Source organism: Solanum lycopersicum, chromosome 4 (assembly GCF_036512215.1).
Source record: "Solanum lycopersicum chromosome 4, SLM_r2.1".
In the NCBI taxonomy this organism is placed as follows: Eukaryota; Viridiplantae; Streptophyta; class Magnoliopsida; order Solanales; family Solanaceae; genus Solanum; species Solanum lycopersicum.
Genome location: NC_090803.1, coordinates 51819979 through 51839495, shown reverse-complemented (window position 1 = coordinate 51839495; position 19517 = coordinate 51819979). Strand labels below are relative to the sequence as shown.

The 19517-nt window shown below is 33.8% G+C and overlaps 2 protein-coding genes across 2 annotated transcripts in view; both read right to left on the bottom strand.

Moving 5' to 3' along the window:
• Positions 1-16439, bottom strand: part of LOC101246131 (uncharacterized) — a 44983-nt gene extending 28544 nt beyond the window's left edge. Inside the window, exons 1-5 of the mRNA XM_010321492.4 lie at positions 16291-16439; positions 4155-4329; positions 1899-4070; positions 1208-1283; positions 530-652 (exon numbers count right to left, since the gene is read on the bottom strand). Of these exons, the coding sequence (XP_010319794.2) occupies positions 530-652; positions 1208-1283; positions 1899-4070; positions 4155-4323 (2540 nt within the window). The 5' untranslated portion in view covers positions 4324-4329; positions 16291-16439. The remainder of the gene's footprint in view (positions 1-529; positions 653-1207; positions 1284-1898; positions 4071-4154; positions 4330-16290) is intronic.
• Positions 6336-7314, bottom strand: LOC101246419 (uncharacterized). The gene is made up of 2 exons (XM_019213424.1): positions 7100-7314; positions 6336-6969 (listed from the first exon to the last, which is right to left on the bottom strand). The coding sequence occupies exons 1-2, from the start codon at positions 7312-7314 to the stop codon at positions 6336-6338; spliced, it is 849 nt and encodes a 282-aa protein (XP_019068969.1).
• Positions 16440-19517: the final 3078 nt, after the last annotated feature.

Genomic DNA, 19517 nt, shown 5'->3' with positions numbered 1-19517 from the left:
ACCCATTGGAGGCCAAACAATGAGAAGAAGAAATGCCATGTGTCAACTGTTGTGGGGCAGTGCAAAAAAAGACGGTTGACACTTTCATTGTCTTGTTTACAGAAAAGACATCTGTTGATGAGAATGATGCCCTTTTTCCTAAGGTTGTCTTGTGTTAAACATACCTTATGTAGGGGTGTCCATGCAAAACATAATATATACCCTCATGATTTTCATTTATCGTAGTTGTTTTTTTAGGACGAATTTATCGTAGATACTTTTCTAATTCTATTGTTTATAAATTGTTGTTGTGTGTCATCATTAATGCGTATTAAGCTTTTTCATTTGACCCTTTTACATAAAGCACATGATTTAATTTCACATTCACTTAAAGGCCAAGCAAACTTCGACGCTTTTCACCATTGACAACACAGGCAGAGAACCCATTTAGCAAAGCTGAAAAGAAATGATAATTATCGAATTCACATATGAGCGAATTAAGTAACCATAGCCCAAAATTTTAAAGTAACACACCTAGAAAATTGCATACCTTGATGCAGAAGAGACCTCGTTATCATTACCAACTTTGCAGGACATCAGATAAACAACAGCAAGGAGCATCCTTAAGATGCCTTCTTCAGCCAAATTGACATGAGCAAGCATTTCTAAAGACCTGTCCATAAATAAACAAACATAAGATTTTATTCCATGCCATGTCTCTAAAAGTCTTCCAGAGAGAAACTTATTTTAGAGATGAAATGACTGTAAACCAAATCCAATTCACATCCAGTTCCGTTTATTCGATAATCTTGTTGGACAAATATGGCCATCAAGCAGTATTGTTTCTTAATGCCTTATGGAGTTTCAAGGTAATTAGCTAAGTTATTTCTTTTAGTTTTATTCAGTCTCTATCCCTCCTGTACAGATGATCCAAATGAGTGCAGAACAACAAGTGTTGTTAAAAAATCTAGAAGTGGTAGAGAAATTTGCAGACAATATCTAGTCCTCAAAAGTATGTTTTAGGTAAAAATAATGTACAGACTAGGTATAGCTCTCTGATTTCTTAGCATATTGAGTAACATAAATTACAAAACCCTAAAATACAACTCATTTGCATATCCCAGTAGAAGTACCACCTAATTAAAATGCTCTGACCTTTACTTCCACATGCCACTCATTTATATAGCCACTCTACTAATAAGTCTCAAAACAAGCTAATCAAACTTACTTTTCAATCTCCTCAAATTTTAGGTATTCCAGTGCCAGCTGCAAGTTCCGAATCCATATAACACTCAAGTCCCATCCTGCACAATTTTGCAAAAGGACATCACACTTCCTGCATATCATGATATTCTTCCTCACCAGTGAAGAAAAAAGGTTTTAATTCAAAATCGACTGTTCTTGTTGGGCCAAAATCAACGATATTTCAAATTTTCGATTTTATAAAAGACAACAGCAGTATTCTTGATTCACAAATTAACAACTAAAGCATGTGCACAAACTGTAAAAATCAAGTAGAGCATAGTACAAAGTAGGACACCGACAATTGGCCAAACAAACAATAAGGGCTCGTTTAGTAGCTTGTTAGTATTATGCATGTATTAGTTATTCCATCTTCTACTTCGCAATAAGATAATACACCAATTCCATCATATATACATCTATTAGTTATGCGGGTTGCTAACTTGCAAACCAAACGTCGTATTAATTCTATAAATGAATAACTTTTTTCCTAACTAGCTACCAAACATTGCATAACTTTTACATAAATTAATACATGAATAAGTTGCTTCTTTACTGCATACCAAACGACCCTAAGAAGACATGTTTATATCTGTTAATCTGGAAGCATTTAACTTCATGAGGGAGCAAACATGTGAAGGCTAGTAAAAGAGTGTATTTCAGTTTCAAGGAATTACCATTTTCTGAGCATAATTTATCTGCCACTTCAGGCCCCTCATACAAGAGAGCTTTATCCAACACCTCCAATTTCCATGGAGAAAAATGTCTTTTTCTGCTTTCAAACTCATGAAGCTTATGGACTCCATACTTCGAACCAGCACTATAACAAGTTTGCCGGTATCCAATAGCTTCGACCGGATAGAAGTTTGAAGGAAGAGAAAGACAAGGCAGAACAACAGCAATACCGTCCTTTGTGACCAAATACAAACAACCCTGAAAACTACAACCTATAGCTTCGTCCACTATGGCATCCCAACCTTGGATGTTATAGCTGCTGTCATCATTTACTGTCATGTTCACATTTAAACTGGAATGAACAAGTCGACACTTCCCATTTTCCCCAGAACACTTTCCCTTCACTAACCGAGTGATCCCAAAAGGAGAAAAACAAACAACGCCATCTTCTTTAGATCCATCTGTAGCAAGGAAAACTTTTCTACGATGGCATGACCATAATCTACTACCAAAAATCCTGCTCTTATTTACATCAAGAGCATCAGATAGGCCACTTCCATATGAGCCATACTTCCTTTCCTCGTGTGTATTATCAACAAAAGAAGACTCTCTAATAATGGATGATTTTCTTTGTTCCTTCCCACCGAAAAAATTGGAAAAGACCCTTTGATAGGCAATTTCAGCGGCACCTGCCGCCCAAGCAACCAACATTCCATCACTCAATTGTTGAGGGTGTAATTTCTCAAGTGAACAATACTTCTGTGGAATATGGTCATCCACATGTATTACATATGTTAAACCATATTCATCGATCACACAAAATGTCAAAGAATAGGAAATAACAAGAAGCCGTTTGAACCTTCTTCTACCGACAAAATCTCCCGCTTGATTGATGAGCTGACCACATTTCTTCTCTTCAATACAACTTTCTCTGATCTTTGAAGATGAATATTTTTGTTCTTGAGATACTAAGGAAGGAGAAACTCCACAAATATTTAATAGATCTAAAGATGCTATATGTTCGCCGGTTAATGTAATGTAAATGGAGACAAAGCCAGAAACATTAAGAGAAATAAGAAAAGCATGAGAAAATTTGAACTCTGGCCACTCAATTGATGGCCTGCCCTCGAGGCATTTTCCCACTGTCACCGAGCAAACCCACTGCATTCCCCAATTAATTAACCTGGCCACTGCAACTAAAACTTTACAGCCTGTTCCATCATCTATATTTGTGCTTTCAGTTTGAACATCTTTCTTTGTATTTAAGGCAAACCCAACTAAGCATTGTGCATCATTAGAGAACACTCTGAAACATTTGTAAGAACTGCTCAGCTGACCAACTAGAGCATCAGGAGATATCTGTATGGAATCTGTAGATATACCGACTGCATGATCTTCAGCGGAGATATTACTATTCTGTTTGTCATGTGATATAGGATAACCATCAGATAGAAATTCCAATAGCAGTGGACAACTGAGAAAATTATTAAATGAGACAACTGAAGCAGATGAAGGAACTGACGATTTATCTGGGAACTTTGTATACACTGTTCCATCAGACTTCATTGTTTCAACTTTAGTCAAATAAGTATGCAACCATCTCTTCACTCCAAAATTCTCAGATGATACCTCCTTTTGACCCTCCATAGAACTATTCGCTCTTCCCCCAGTTACACTAGACCAACTCATATCACTGACATCCAGGGAGTCATTGGACTGCATGGTGGAGTCACACACAGTTCCCGATAGTTGAGCTGAGGCTGTTGAAGGACCCCACTCCACCCATAACCCTTGACCTACATCAACTTGTCCTGTGGGTGTTATGAGCTCACTCATCATATAGGATTGGCAAAAAGCATGGACAGTTACCCCCTCACTGCCTAACACAAAAAGCAGTTCTTTGAAAGGAACATTGTCATGCTGACTACATAAATCTTCACACCTACCCCAAGCCACTGTGCTTACATCAGAAATAGAAGGGAAAGAGATAGGTCCAGTAAAATCAACAGCCTCTGTTTTTATGTTACATGTCTCTGCCTCAATGGACTGTGAAGTGCTCTCACAATCATCCCCCAACTCTGTTTTATCAGGAAACATGCGCTCCAGTGAGCAGGGAAAAGAAGCATCATGATTCTGGAGATTTTTATAGCTTTGTGGATCCTTAATACTTTTACCTGCAAAGAACAGGAATCTATTAGAGGTGAATATACAATCTACATTGCTGAAGTGACAGGTAAGTTAATTATATTCACATTTACCCAATGGAAGAAGCAAAGCTTCACGATGATATGAAAGTAGCAACAATAACTCCCGTCTCGGAGAAATAAAACCTTCACAAAAGTCTGACAGGTTGAATTGGACTCGCGAGGACCCCCAATTCTGCAGCTGCAGTATTGCAGGATCTTCACCACCATTGGCAAAATCCATGCCAGCCTATGCAAATGGATAACAAAAATAAGCAGAAGCTGAAAAAAATGATAGCCATTGACGTATAGGGAGTTTGAAGTAACAAATTCATCAAAAGAACACGATAATATGTTCAAACGCCCCTGAAAATTGTTAAAAGGCCGAAGACATGATTGACATTCTTTAGTCATTTTTAAAATCTGTAATGGTTCCGTTGATGTTCTATCCTCTCCATTTTCTTTTTGTTGTCATACACCAATAATACTCATAACATTATCAATCAAAAAAGGCCCATGAAAAGTTAGGATCAATTACATGATAGAAGATGCTTTTCCAGTTAGCAGTTATCACACAAGGTCATAATGAGAATTCAATTAGGAAAGGTAATAGGTCAAGTAAGAGAAACGGTATCACTATTCCTTAAGGAGAGACGTACAAAAGCTTCCACAATGGACACTCACCCTCCCTGCTTTCTCCTGTGTCCTTTATGGGCAACAAAATGGCTATAATTGAAATAAGCCTAACCAAAGAAGCCCCTTCTTTTCCTAGTGCTAATGTTGACTTATTTTATGACCAAAAAAATGTGGAATGTGATCTACAAATATACTTACAAGAAAGTGGATCAATTTTCACCACTACCCGACACAAAATTCATGTATTGTGATTAAGGAGCACATAGTCAGATGACTGCACAATGAACATCATCCCGTACATTCTCATCTAGCCTTATGGGGCACATCAACATCGCAATAATAAAATTGAAAACACTTTCAAGCGTACTCTAAAGCACTACTTTTTCCTGACCCTCAGGCGGGCTTGTTTTCGGACATGTTCACAGGTGAAAAGTGATGATAGGGGAGCTGCATCAAGAACTGACAGGTCTCTATTTTTTTTCAAATAGGTAACTTTGTATTATATCACAAAACAGTACATGGGTATATATATACAAATGTCTACTTTTCCACTGTTTTCAGTCTATATTGAGTCTAGAAACATCAATTACTGATAGAGTGTCATTGGAGTATAATTGATTACACCAAAAACATAACAATAAGATGCACTTAAACTTGATTTTCTGGACATCATTCTCTATGCTCTCAAAACACCTAGAATTCCTTTCTTTCCAAATAGTCCACCATATACTAGCAGGGATGATTCTCCATTTGTTCATGTCCTTTGCATTCACCCATGCTGCTTCCAAGCTCTTCAAAGCCTCTGAGACCTTACTAGGCATGGTCCAGGAGATGCCTTTGAGGTTCAAAAAAATCATCCATAGTTGTAAGGTATACTTGCAGTGTATGTACAGATGGCTTCCTGTCTCTAATGCCTCCCCACAAAGGAAACAACTAGAGTATGAGGTTATCCCTCATTTCTTCAAGTTATCTCGAGTCGGAGCAGCTTCTTTAGCCAATAATCATATGAAGCATGAGATTTTATGAGGAATTCTACTTCTCCATATTTGTTTCCATGGCCAACGGTATGTTTGTGGGTTTGTCTGATCCATCAACTTGTAGGTTGAGTTAACTTTGAACTCCTTTCTGCTATTTCCCTTCCACCACAAAACATTTTCCTGTTCGCAGCCCATTAAAAGATTCCAGAGTGTTGAGAAATTCCGCAACTCTTGCTATTTCCCAGTCTTTAAATTGTCTTCTGAAATTAAAGCTCCTCTCCTGATTTGTCCATAACTCTGCTATAGTGCTTTTCTGTCCCAGAACTATAATGTATATGTCAGGGAAAAGTACTTCTAGGTTTCCCTTTTCATGCCACTCATCTACAACTTTGATCTTTGCATTACTCTAAACTTCATCCAACATGTCTTTTATTGATCTCTACAAACTCACTCCATAAGGTGTAGTCACTTCTTAGGTCATACATATATCTTCACCTTCATACTTTGCATTTATTACCCTTTTCCATAGCATTTGATTTTCATTGGCAAACTTCCACAACCATTTCATTCTTAGAGCTATACTCTGCACCTTCAGGTTCTTTATTCCCATACCACCTACCTTCTTGCCAGTTATCACTACTTATCACTTCACCAAATGGAAGCCTTTTCTCTCCTTGTTGCCATGCCATACAAATTTTCTCCATATACAGTCCAATCTCTTTATGACTCCTGCTGGCATTGGGAACAAGGTCATCATGTAAGTTGGCAAGGCATCTAGGACTGAATTGATGAGACTCCATCTGCCTCCAAAGGACATATTGAGTTCTCCATTAGCCAATTTCATTTCACACTTCTCCAGCACACCATTCCATATCTCAGCAGAGTTGAATTTTCCACCTAGAAGCATTTTCAAGTAAGTTGTTCCCAGAGTGTCAATTACCCCACTAAGGATTGCTGCTAGGCAAATCATATTCGTGACTGTATTGATTGGATACACTAATCTCTTCCTCCCATTGATATGTAGTCCAGTCATTCCTTCAAACAGAATTAGTGTAACCCTCACATATTTTAGTTGTTGTTCCTCATCATCACAAAAAATTAGGGTATCATCTGCACATTGTAGGTGTGTCACCTCCAAACTGTCGCCACCCTCTCTGGCAACATCAAAACCTTTCAACCAGGCTCTGTTGTTTGTTGTTTCGATCATATTATTCAGCCCCTCCATAGTGATTAAAAACAAAAAAGGTGACAAAAGGGTCACCTTGCCTGAAACCTCTCTGAGTATTGAAAAATCCTGTAGGGGCTCCTTTATTAAGCACGCAAAATTTGACAGTTGAAATACAATACTTTATCCATCTCAACCATTTATGTCTGAAGCCCATTCTTTCCAACATCTCCGGTAGATACCTCCCATTGACATGATCATATGCTTTCTCTATGTCCAGCTTGCATATTATACCAAGTGTCTTCCGTTTGATTCCGGAATCTATAGCTTCATTAGCAATCAACACAGCATCCATGATCTGTCTACCTTCAATAAATGGCATCTGTTGAGAATCAACCAATTGCCCTATCACTCCTTTCAGCCTCTCGGTCAGTACTTTGGAGAGTAGTACATACATGCTACCTATCAGGCTTATAGGTCTGAAATCTCTTGGCTAATTTGCTCCTTTCTTCTTTGGTATGAGGCAATGAATGTTGCGTTAAAGATTTTCTCAAAACTTCTTGATCTGACAGGTCTCTTTATTTGAATGAACATAATGATGGATCCAGCATTATCAAACCATCCGTCCTGCCTCAAATACTCTCAGATCATCCTACTGAATTGGTATGTAGGCAGTAGGACAAAAGGGGATCTTATTTCAAAGAAGGAAATTGTGGGTTTCACGGATATTGTCAAAGGATGGCAGGAAGTCAATGGGAGTCCTGATTATGCTTTGGCCACAAAAGCTTAAATGTAGAAGCAAAAGCACCAGAATGGAATGTGAACAATTCGGTAACATAGAAAGAAAAAAAAAAGTGATTTCCTGGAAAGCTAAGAATGTAGGAAATTCAATAGAGTGCAGAAATATTAAACGGAACAAAAAATGACAGAGAAGGCTCCAACCCTGATGAAATTGCAAAAAGACAAAATGGAGAAGATATCCTGGTGACAAAAGTTGAGAAGTAAATGACTAAAGCACTTCGCAGGTTTTCCAACCTCACACAAGAGATACAGCCAGATTGACAAGTTAAAGGTTGCAAGGGAAATTATTAAGGATAATCAAGACAAAATTATAGTTGAAATTCTCAAGTCTTACCAATAACTTTACAGTGAACAGAAAGCTGTGGGCCTTCTATCAAGGTAATGTCTCCAAAAATCAAAAGAGGAAAAGACATGGTTGCAAATAGCTTTTAATATGATAAGTTGAGAAGAGGAATTGTTATGGATAAGATGGTTTTAATATGGTTTTTCTTATGAAGTAAGATATATCATTATTAGGCACCAAAAAGATGCAAATAATAACAACAGCACAAAATAATATTAGCTCCAGCATAACATTGTTTTAATAAGGCTTTTATAGAAAACCGTTGCCAAGAGTAAAACTAGAAGTTAAGAAAGTAATTTGGGTGTTTTCATTATTATGTCAGATTTGGAAAAAAGATTACATGCAGGACGTATTGGATTGATCCTTAAGAGAATATCCTTTTGACAAAAGAGACTACAAGCCTATCAGCTTAGTTAGGTGCTTTTATTCTAAGCTTTTCACCAAAAGGTCAAAGGTTGTGATCACCAAATTGGTAGAAGAAATACACAAGATCACATGGCATTTGTAAAGGGCAAACAGATAGTGGTATATCCTGATTGCACCGAATGTATAAATGCTAGAAGGAGTCAAAGCAGTCCTGTTTTAAATGTGTAAGCTTGATATAAGAAAGTGTCCGACCATGGTAAAATGTTAATAGGTCATTTCTACTAAACTTGTTGAAAACATCTTGGTGAAAGATGATTAGATGGGTGCATTTATGTAGTTTTACTTAGAATTTTTCTGTTATTACCAATGGGCAACCAGAGGGCATCTTCCTAGCCCATAAAGGTCTTAAACAGGGAGACCTTATCTATTCTTTCATAATTATACTAGTTATGAAACCCTTAGCTGGGATGTATATAAGGCTGCCTCTTATAACTGGATCAAGCGCTTTTCGGGAATGACACATTCATAATGTGTGATCCTGAGGCGACTCCATTGAGATAGTTAAAGACTACCTCGTGTTCCTGTAAATATACAAGATCGGGTGTCGTTCGTAGAAAATCACATCATTTTGTTTAGTATTTTCCATAGCTTCTTTCACCTAATAGTTAATTTTTTTGGGTAGTAACTGCGAACTACTACCATTACTCCAACATGAAAACTTCAAATTTACAACCTAAAGAGCACCTCTTGTCCCAACCACCACCAAGAAGAGGTCTAGGACTATCCCAGTCTCAAGTAAAACTATTCCAGGAAAATAAAAAATAAGCTCGTACCAAATACAAACAAATTCATTCTTTTGATCTAAACTGTTTACTCTCTAGTTAGTCTTCTCAGCAGAATCTAACAGGCCACTGCACTCAAGGGGTGCCTGGAGAATGGCTATTTGAGCTCTCACTTCTTTCTGTACATTTGCAAAACTCGTACTCACATCTATGCTCAGAAAATCTTCCAATTTCTGGCTTTTCATGTGTGATAAATCATTGCCCCCCATATTGCCACCAAAACCTTTTTTTTTTGTATTTGCTTCCATTTCTTTTGTTTAAGCCATTTCAGACTTTGTAGGACATCCTTTTGAATCATTTGGACCTCTGTCAAGTTTGCCAGCCCATGTCGAACTGCAATAATCCATTCACACTCGGAGAATAGGTGTGGAGGAGTTTCACCTTGAGTTGAGGGTCTATGAGAAACACCTTCTTTACCGCAGAAGGCAGTGGTAAGGTTTGCATACATTCTACCCTCCCCAAACCCCAATTGTCATACATTGGATATGTTGTTGTTGTTTATACTTTTGGGTCGTTTGGATCAGAATAAAGTTATTCAGGAATTACAAATTATTTATGTTATGATTTATAATGAAGAAATTGGTATATGGTGATTAATACTAATGAAAATTTTATACACCAATTAATTACTCTATATTCTATAATAATATTTGTCTTTAGATAATTTAGCATATGCATTACTATTACACATATTCTTATTTCGTATTCCTTTTCTTTTTTTTTATGACAAGGGAAACCCGCAGCCGCTACCCTTTGGGTGTGCACAATTCTTATTTTGTATTCTTAACATGAATATAATGAAGAAATTGGTAGACGATGATTAATACTTAAGAAAAAATTATGCATCAATTAATTACTCTACAATAATATTTATCTTTAGATAATTTAGTATCTACATTACTATTACTGTATCACACATATTCTTATTTCGTATTCTTATTTCATATTCTATCATATTATAAATTCCCACATAATTAAATGCAGTATTATTTAGTATCGCCAACCAAACACTATATTATCTTAAGAGGAACTTTATATTGAGATCAATTATTCATATACTTCAACCAAACACTCAATAATCTTATGCGAGATTTATACTGGGATTAATTCTTTTTATACTCACCAAACGACCATACGATTGTGATACCCTTTTGTTGTTTGATCAATTAATAAGAATCTATTAAAAATGGATGAAAAAACACTTGTATACAAAAGTATGCCAAAAAGTAGAAAAATCTTACCAAAAGATACTCCCTCCGCCTCAATTTATGTGGCACATTTTCCTTGAAACAACTTAAATTCTCTTTTACCCTCAAAAGAAATAATTTATAGTCACACAAATGTTTAGATTTGTTTTAGCCCACAAATTTCAAGTATTCGTTTCTTTCTTAACTTTGTGCTTAGTCAAGCAATGTCATATAAATTGGGACGAAGTGAGTATGGTTTTCTACAACTTATGTTGTGTTAAGATATTATTCCCTCCCTCAAATTTCATGAAGGTGTTTGACTGAGCACGACGCTTACGAAAAAAAGACTTTTGAAGCTTGTGGTTTAAAACAAGTCATAGATATTTTATGTGGTTGTAAGTCATCTTATTGAAGGTAAAATGGAGAGTTTAAAGTTACATTGCTACTAAATATAGGAAGGTGTCCTTTTTGGGACAGATTAAAAAGGAAAAAACGTCACATAAATTGGAATAGAGCGAGCACAATTTTGCAACATATTTTACCGATATCGAGGAATAGAATTAGGAATAGCATGTAGAATCATACTTGAAAAAGAATTGTAATATAATGTCTATAAATAGGATTCCAGTGTAATAATGTAGATGTATAATTTAATAATATTTTTCTCTTTTCTTTCTCACATGGTATCAAAGCATTGGTAAGAATCTAGTGAAAGAAAATTAGGTAAAAAGTGCGTCAAATTCCAACAACTTTCAACAGTTGTTTAGTGTCAACCCCGTTTTTCATAGGTGCTGAGTGAAAATCAACACCACCACATGGTCCCCCAACCTCTCGCGACCATAACCCACAAAATTCTACTAACAAAAACCTTTCACACATTGTCAGAAGCAGCCTTTCTAGCAAGATCTACACCATGTATCGGTGTGTGAGCCTCTTTAGAACCACTTTTTTGAGATATTTTGTTCTCCAATCAGGGCACCTGCCAAGTCCAACCCTAACCATATATTTTTCAACCCTAACCATATATTTTTCTTCAAGTTTTGGCGAGGAAACTATTCCAACGACTTCAACAATGTTTTCAGGTTTTTTTGGGGCAGATTTTTTTCCAGTAGGGTCTCGTCATCATTCTAACCCTACCCATATAAAAGAAAATCCTAGAATTGACCACTTTCCAGAGTTCAGATTTGATTTTCTGGCACATAAACAAGTTTTTTCAGATTTCAACAACAATTTATATTTTTTCAGTCATTAGGCAACAAAATTTTGATTTCACAAGGGTCTATCAGGAGTGGATATTTTAGGTTCCTTAATTACAAAAATTATAAATTCAAACACTATGAATACTTCAAAACCATTTAGGGGAAGCTCAAACTATAACTATTAAGCTTGGGCTATCTTGATTGAGTTGTGATATGGGGGTCAAGGTGTCCAAGATCAATGCATGTGTGGTAGATGAAAAGGCAAAGACTAGTGAGGAAGATGCAAAAGTCAAAGCACAATCGGAGAAGGTTGCTGCTCAATTACAGTCTCCTATGACAATTTATTGATTCCAAGTTGATGCCCTTGTTTCGCCCATTCCCAAAACATGTTATTTAATTTGGAAAAAGGCTCTTGCTTTTTACATTAATGACATATCTAGTTTCCATGATGTGATATCTCAAATTATTATCAATTTAAAGAAACAAGAATTGATATGTCTACTTACTAGGGATAGGTATAAGCAGTCATGGAGGAATTTGTAGCGTTGATGCTAGTCGATATGGACGAGGAGAAACAACAAAAGCATAGACAAACTTTGCTTCTAATTCTTACACTTGTTGGACATTCTACTCACCATGATTCAATGCGTGACCAGATTTTAGTTGATCCTACAGTTCCTACAATTAATGAATTATTATCTCATATACTTGGCCTTGTCACGCCTCCCCGTCTAAAAGTGGTTTCATCCCACCACTGACTCATATTCTCGCATTTCGAACCAAAAAAATGAACATATTGGATTGTGGTGAATTGATGAGGAAAAGGTCGTTTTGGAAAATCTCGACCTAACTGTAGTTCTTGTCATAGGCTTAAAGATACTTGTAACATATGTTATACTCTACACGGTCGACCACCCAATAATAATCCTATTGCTCAGTCAGTATCGAGCAAGTAGCAAACATCTCCACAAGCAGCCTCTGTTGCTAAGCTTAATCAACCATCCAATAATCATTATGTTGCTCAAACAGAATATGATAAGTTTCTTCATTATCGAGCACCTAGGCAGACATCTCAACAAGTAGTGTCGGTTGCTCAGCCTAATATTTTTGTTATTGGTAATTGCTTTGCTTGTGTTTCACAATCTAGTACTTTTTAGTGGGTTGTGGACAGGCTTTAGCAACCGACTGCTCTTACAAATGCAAGTCTATGCTAGCTAAAGAATATGGTGCCTAATTTGTCTAGTCTATCCACACTAGATTATGAGTCATGTCAACTTGTGGAACATATAACCCTCCCAACTACATTTTCACATAGTACTAAGGTTAGTTCAAAGTCTATTTATTCATTAGTTCATTCAAATATTTAGGGTGCTACAGTTCACCTTAGAATTTCGCTATTTTTTTAGTTTCATTGATGAAATTCAAGGTGTACTTGGATTTTCTAAATGAAAGATCATTCTGAGTTATTTTCTACATTTTAGTTTTTGTGCTCAAATACAAAATTAAATTGGTGTTTCTATTTGTACTATTTGTAGTGATAATGCCTTATACTACTTATCGTCAATATTTCAGGAGTTTATAACTCACCAAGAAATAATTCACCTGACACCTTGTCTATACACTACTCAGTGTCAGCAGAGCGGGGTAGCAAAAAGAAAGAATATGTATCTCATTAAGACTGCTCGCACTCTTATCATTAAATCCCATGTTCTGCTATGTTTTTGGGATGATGCAATCCACAACTTGTTATTTAATTAATAGAATGTCCTCATCTTTCATTAAGAATCAGATTCCCTAAACCATAATGTTTCCTCAATCATATCTCTACTCCATCCCCAACGTAACTTTGGAAGCACGTGGTTTTTTCATAACTTAGCCTAACAAAAAGATAAATTAGCTCTTTGCACTCTCAAATGTGTCTTTTTTGGTTACTCTCGAGTTCAAAAAAGGTATTGTTGCTATTCACATGATCTCGTCAAAACCTTATGTTAGTCGATGTCACATTCTTTGAATCTCAATCTTACTATACATCTTCTGATCGTTCAGATATCTCTAAAGTCTTACTCATTTCTCAGATCTTACCCATACCTTTTGAGGAATCCACTATTACTTCTACATCTCATGTTATCATCATTGTCCACGTCCAGCATTAGGCCTAGATGATTCATGTCATGTGTCGGGCCTTGTGCCTATTGCGGACTTGCCTCCCCCTAGAAAACCAATTGCTCTTCAAAAAGGTATACAATTAACTCGTTATACAAAACTTCATTATACTTTCTTGAGTTATCACAGTCTATCATCACCCCATTATACTAAAATAGTATAATCAAGGGCCCTTTCATATCATATTAAATCTAGTATTTCATGACAGGACTAAGCACATTGAGATTGACTATCACTTTGTTAGAGAAAAAATACTCTCAGCAGATATTCTTATAAAATTTGTGAAGTTGAGTAATCAACTTGTAGATTTCTTCACCAAGTCCCTCATCGGTCCTCATAACAATGTTAGTTGTTACATATGACTTGTATGCACCCACTTATGGGGGAGCGTTAGAATACGAATATGGAAACAGTATATAAATCCTACTTGGAAAAGGATTGCAATATAGTGTTTATAAACAGGATCCCACTATAATAATATAGATACACAATTCAGTCATACCTTTCTCTTATATTTCTCGCAATTTAGTGTCTTCCTTTATTTTTTCTTGATTTCATTATTTTGATAATCAATGTCAAGATGCTTATGTAACTAATATTATACGTCTATCAACCAGTAAATAGAGACCAATAATTTCATTCTTTTAAATTCTGATTGCAATAAAAAGCATTGTTCAGAAATATCATTTGGGCATTTCATATTTCCTAATATTTCTCTTGTAATTATTGACGTAGAGGCATTTGAATGGTTCACATGTTTGTTTTGAAGTTAGAATTTTTATTATTGGTAAAGAGTTTAAATATCATATATAATAAAACCAGCAAAAATTGATGTCGGTAGAGTTACAACAAAAGGAACCATTGCATGTGTGTCGAGTGCTAATAAAGTCAATCATGGCAGAAGGGTGAGAAGCATATACATCGCCATGTTACACCAAAAACTATGCAAAAAAAATACAGATATATTTGACATTAATAATTGTATTTCTTTTGTCTTCAAATAACCTATTCCTTATTTCCAACAGTTGGTATGGTGTACCAGCTGTTGTTCGAGGACCTTCACATGTGATGCCAATCTTGCAAAAACTGTAGGATGGTTTTGGCATTCACCCCCAAAATGTTCAAGACAAAGTTCCAAATCTGAGAAGTACATTTACAACGAAGAAAGAGATGGTTGTTGTCCTCAAGCTGTTTTGCAATGTTGTATACCCCTTCTTTAAAGGTTATTTTCAGTCAGACAAGCCTCTTTAGACACCAATCAATACACTTCTCACCTTTTTTTTAAAGTTGACTAATATTCAACAGCTTCCTTCTTTTCTGTATATATTATGGACTACGATTTTTCTTTCCCATTGTTTTAGTTTTTTACATTATCTCTAATTGGACTTTGGTACCTATTAAAGAGTGCTTTCGGCACTAGGACTCGAGATGACTGACTGTCAATCTCAGAGGGTAATGTAGACTATAGTGGCTTTATATTTGGGTCAAGGGGGACATGCTAAAGCCACTTTGAAGCTTAGATACACTATTTTCAACACATATGATAGAAGTCATTGGGAAACTACGGCATTATGTTTACTACGGATCCTTTATATGAATCAAACCAATTGATTGAAGTGTTTCCTCGCACAGACCTCATTGTGTTGATACTAATACTAAAGCATATCCGATTAAGTTTACATGCAACAAGCTTCAAGTCCTAATCTCATCCAACCGAACCTCAGATAAACTTACTACTCTTGAATTCAAAAGAAGCAACTCCGTATCAGGTTCTTCAGTCACCCCTAATCACAAACTAGTTTGGGTCGTCTATATTTATCCTCTATATCCATTCTGCTTCAATTCATCAGCTTAATTCCACTATTCAATACTTTGTCCAAAGAAATTCTATAAAAACATGGGTTTCACTAAATCTCACAACTATCCCAACTCTGTCATACAATCCCTAACCAAACAAAAAACACTCCAGTTCAAACAAATAAAATTCAGGCACTCATAGGTATTGCCTTGTTGTCAATCAAGTAGGTTGAGAACCATGAGGAAGATTTATTTCCATCCGTCCTAGCCTTAATAGTCAGAGTTACCTAATACTTATTACTGGTGGATGCGGCAAGTACTATCCCATGGAATTAGTCGAGGACTCGAGATACACCCAAACTAGCATGCCAGTTCCAAAATTTCCAATCCTCCAATCTAAACCACCTTTGTGAACTCTTTAGCCCAAAAACCCACATCATATTCCCACTGTTCTTGATATCCTAATACAGAAATTAGTTTCAAACTCTTCAAAAATGAATCCAATTCAGCTATCTATAAGATTTGCAGAGAAAAAAAAAGAACCCATTTTTTTAACCAAATCAAAAAACTAAAATTGACCCAGATATCAAATTTCAAAAGGGGTCTTAATTCACTAAATTTCTTGCAAAAAACAAACATAAAACAAAAACAAAAACAATCAACGATTAAAACCTTAGCAGTTTTATCAAACTTTCAACTCATAACTTGAGGGAAGAAAAACAGTAAGAAGAAAACCTGAAAAGGGTAGAGTCTAATCGATCGATTGTTAGCAGAAACTGTGTTTTTTGAAAGCTCTGCTTCTCATAGTCTTCTTCCCCTTTCTTTCGCTCTCACAATTCGAACCAACAAAAAAAATGGTGGCTTTTGCACGATCTCAGAAATATATTTTATGTAATTTATCAGTAATTATATATATTCACTTGATTTATTTTTTTGCTTTTTTTGTCTTTTTGGTTAGAAAAACCCTTTGATATTATTATAGAAAATGACAAAATGTTTTTCGTTATGTTTTAAAATGTAAAATTTGAAATAGTCCTTTTTAAGTGATATGTGATAAATTTTGGTCCATAGCATTTTTTAAAAATTTGTGAAGTATTGAATAATCTAGAGATGCAAGACTTGACAAAAACGATAAGAAAAAGATTAATTTATAAAATATTGAAAAGCTTTATCAAATTCAAAAATATACAATATAAAATATAATAATTATACCAAATTTTATGAATAAATCAAAAATAGAAAAAATTACAAAATTAGACTTCTACTAAGAATTTCTATTAATTTTCGTTTTTATGGATTTCATCAAATTTAACAAATTGAGATTGATTAATATTTATTGAAATTAATTTTTAACATATTTAAAACAAAATTGTTAGGTATATATTTAAGGAATTATTTAAATCTACCCTCAAATTTAAAGACCATTTTCATCGTTTTCTCATATTATTTAATATTTAGCAATTACATTTGTATATGTAATAAAATAAAAGCAATGAAAGATATCATTTCACAATTTAATATGGGATACATAGGAAAGTTGTAGAAAGGCATCTTTGATTACTCATTCTTTTGGCTTTTAGTATGATGTTGAACCATGAGCAATTTCTTTTTCGTCTTTTTAAAACTTCAGATTAGAAAAATAATATTTTTTTTTATAAAATAATATATCAAGGTAATATATTAGTCACTAGTGAACAAGTAAAAATAAAATATCGATGCTCATCAATAAACCCATTTTAATTGTAATGCTTAACTTTTTATGTTTGAATTGATTTTTAAGATTTAAATTAATTTATTTAGTTATTGTAACAGAAGTAAAATAAATAATTTTTAGACGGCAAAATGCATAATTATTATTTATCTAATGTCCATATACATGTTTGACTTAACATAATTAATTAGTTCTATATAAATAATTTTACAAATATAAATACAAAAAATTATGTCTTAGTAATTAAACAAACTAAAAATGTTATCATCCTTAATATATTTTTATGCAATCACTAACTTAAATAACTATAAATTGTTTTGATACTCTCAATCAAGCTATATAAGAATTAATACTCAAACCATTAATCAAAGGTAGAGTTATTTAAGTCTTAAAGATGGTTGATAAGCAATTAAGCACTAATTAAAACAAAAAAATCCCCATATTAGTTCTTTCCGTTACAACTAAACTTGAATTATTGATAAAAAAATTTGTGATAGAGTAATAAATGTTTATCTATTTTTAATATGAAATTTTGAGTTGTAATTTCAAATATTTAGAGTCATTTTTAATTATGAGCCCTTTATTTTATAGGTGAAACTTTTCCAAATTAATTATACTTCAAAATGGATATTAAAAAAAATCCAATTACTCTATTTGACTTTGTATGCTATCTTAACTAGATTATGTGATATGGTCAACTAACAAAATTCCTAAGCAATTTGATATTTTCTCTTATAGTAATAAAATATATAAGGGAGAGTTTCAAGTTAAAGTAGACATATTTTCGTTAAAATGTTTGTTTCAAGTTTCAACAGAGCGTTTATCAAAATAATATAAAAATTTATTTCTTTTGTTTTACTTTAATTTAAGTGACGCATAATTTTCACTTTAGCTATCTTCAGTTATAATTTTACTATTTTAAATGTTAGTAATAATTAATGACCGATGACAAAAAACATTATATTTATGACAAAATGAGATGATTTACTACCACATAACTACATATTACAATTTATTTCAGACTTCAAATTTCAAGTCATTTAATCAATACCATTTAAAATTTATAATTATTAATACTTTATATTTATTAGCTATTTATTTGACATTAATGAGATGAGTTCATATCATTTAATTAAATATCATTTAAAAAATAAATTTATAAACAAATATTAAATAAGCGCACTATACAGAATTTTCATTATTAATCATGTGTCCTAAAAGGGAATCTTGAAACATTACTTTTTTAGGACCTCACTTAGATCTCATGCTAGATGTTAAATAATTTCTTTAAATTGATCAAGTATTTATTGATTTGACTTAATTATTATGCTATACACTCCAACCTTAAAAGGCGTAATTAATACCTAATGTCATTAGTGTAACATTAATCATAAAATGAAGAAGTAAATAAGTATATTTTTACTTCATACAAATCGTTCAATAAGGCCCCTATCGATATATTAGATATATTTTTTTATTATAAGAATCTTTAAAGAATGAACTAATATTATTATTTATATAATTATATATTATATATAATACAATGGAAATGAGAAGGTAAGTCGATCAATTCTCCTGCTAACCCTAAACTTCTCTCATTCACAATTATATTTAAATAAAGTAAAGTTGGTATTTAGTAATATGTTTGTTCATTTTTTAAAATTGACATGGCTTTCCAAGTCAAATATATAATTTAATTTAGTGGACGTTGGAGTATCACATAGTTCTAACTCATGAATTATGATTCATAAATATTAAATTCATGTTCTTAAACTATTAACTTATCCAAGTTTTTAAAATTATTTTCATATAATAAATGTAAAATAATTTAAGTTGACAATTCAAGCGACATTGAGTACTTTTTCTTTAACATATATCAAAATCCAAATTAAAACAAAGAACATATAGCAAATACAAAATTCATATTTGTATGTTAGAGCTATAGTTTGCATAATTGTGTTCCCATAGTAAACATACTATGACTATTTTCGCGATACATATATACAATTGAAGTTAGACTATTTCACTATACATATATACAAAATAAAAAATTGTATAATTCGTTGGCTCCTCTTCATATTTGTATAATTTTGTTGGCAGACCATTTTGTAAAAATTGTTGGCACCCTCTCGTTTGTATAATTCGTTGGCTCTTCTTTAAATTTGTATAATTTCGCTAGCAGACCATTTGTATAATTATTGGCAGCCTCTCATTTGTATAAATCGTTGACAACCTCTCAATTTAATTTTAT

Excerpts from the sequence above, each read along its gene's own strand:
- LOC101246419 (XM_019213424.1), bottom strand. The coding sequence starts at position 7,314 with ATGTATGTACTACTCTCCAAAGTACTGACCGAGAGGCTGAAAGGAGTG. Across the intron at positions 6,970-7,099 it reads TATGATCATGTCAATGGGAG|AGAGGTTTCAGGCAAGGTGA; the intron begins GTATCTACCGGA and ends TTCAATACTCAG.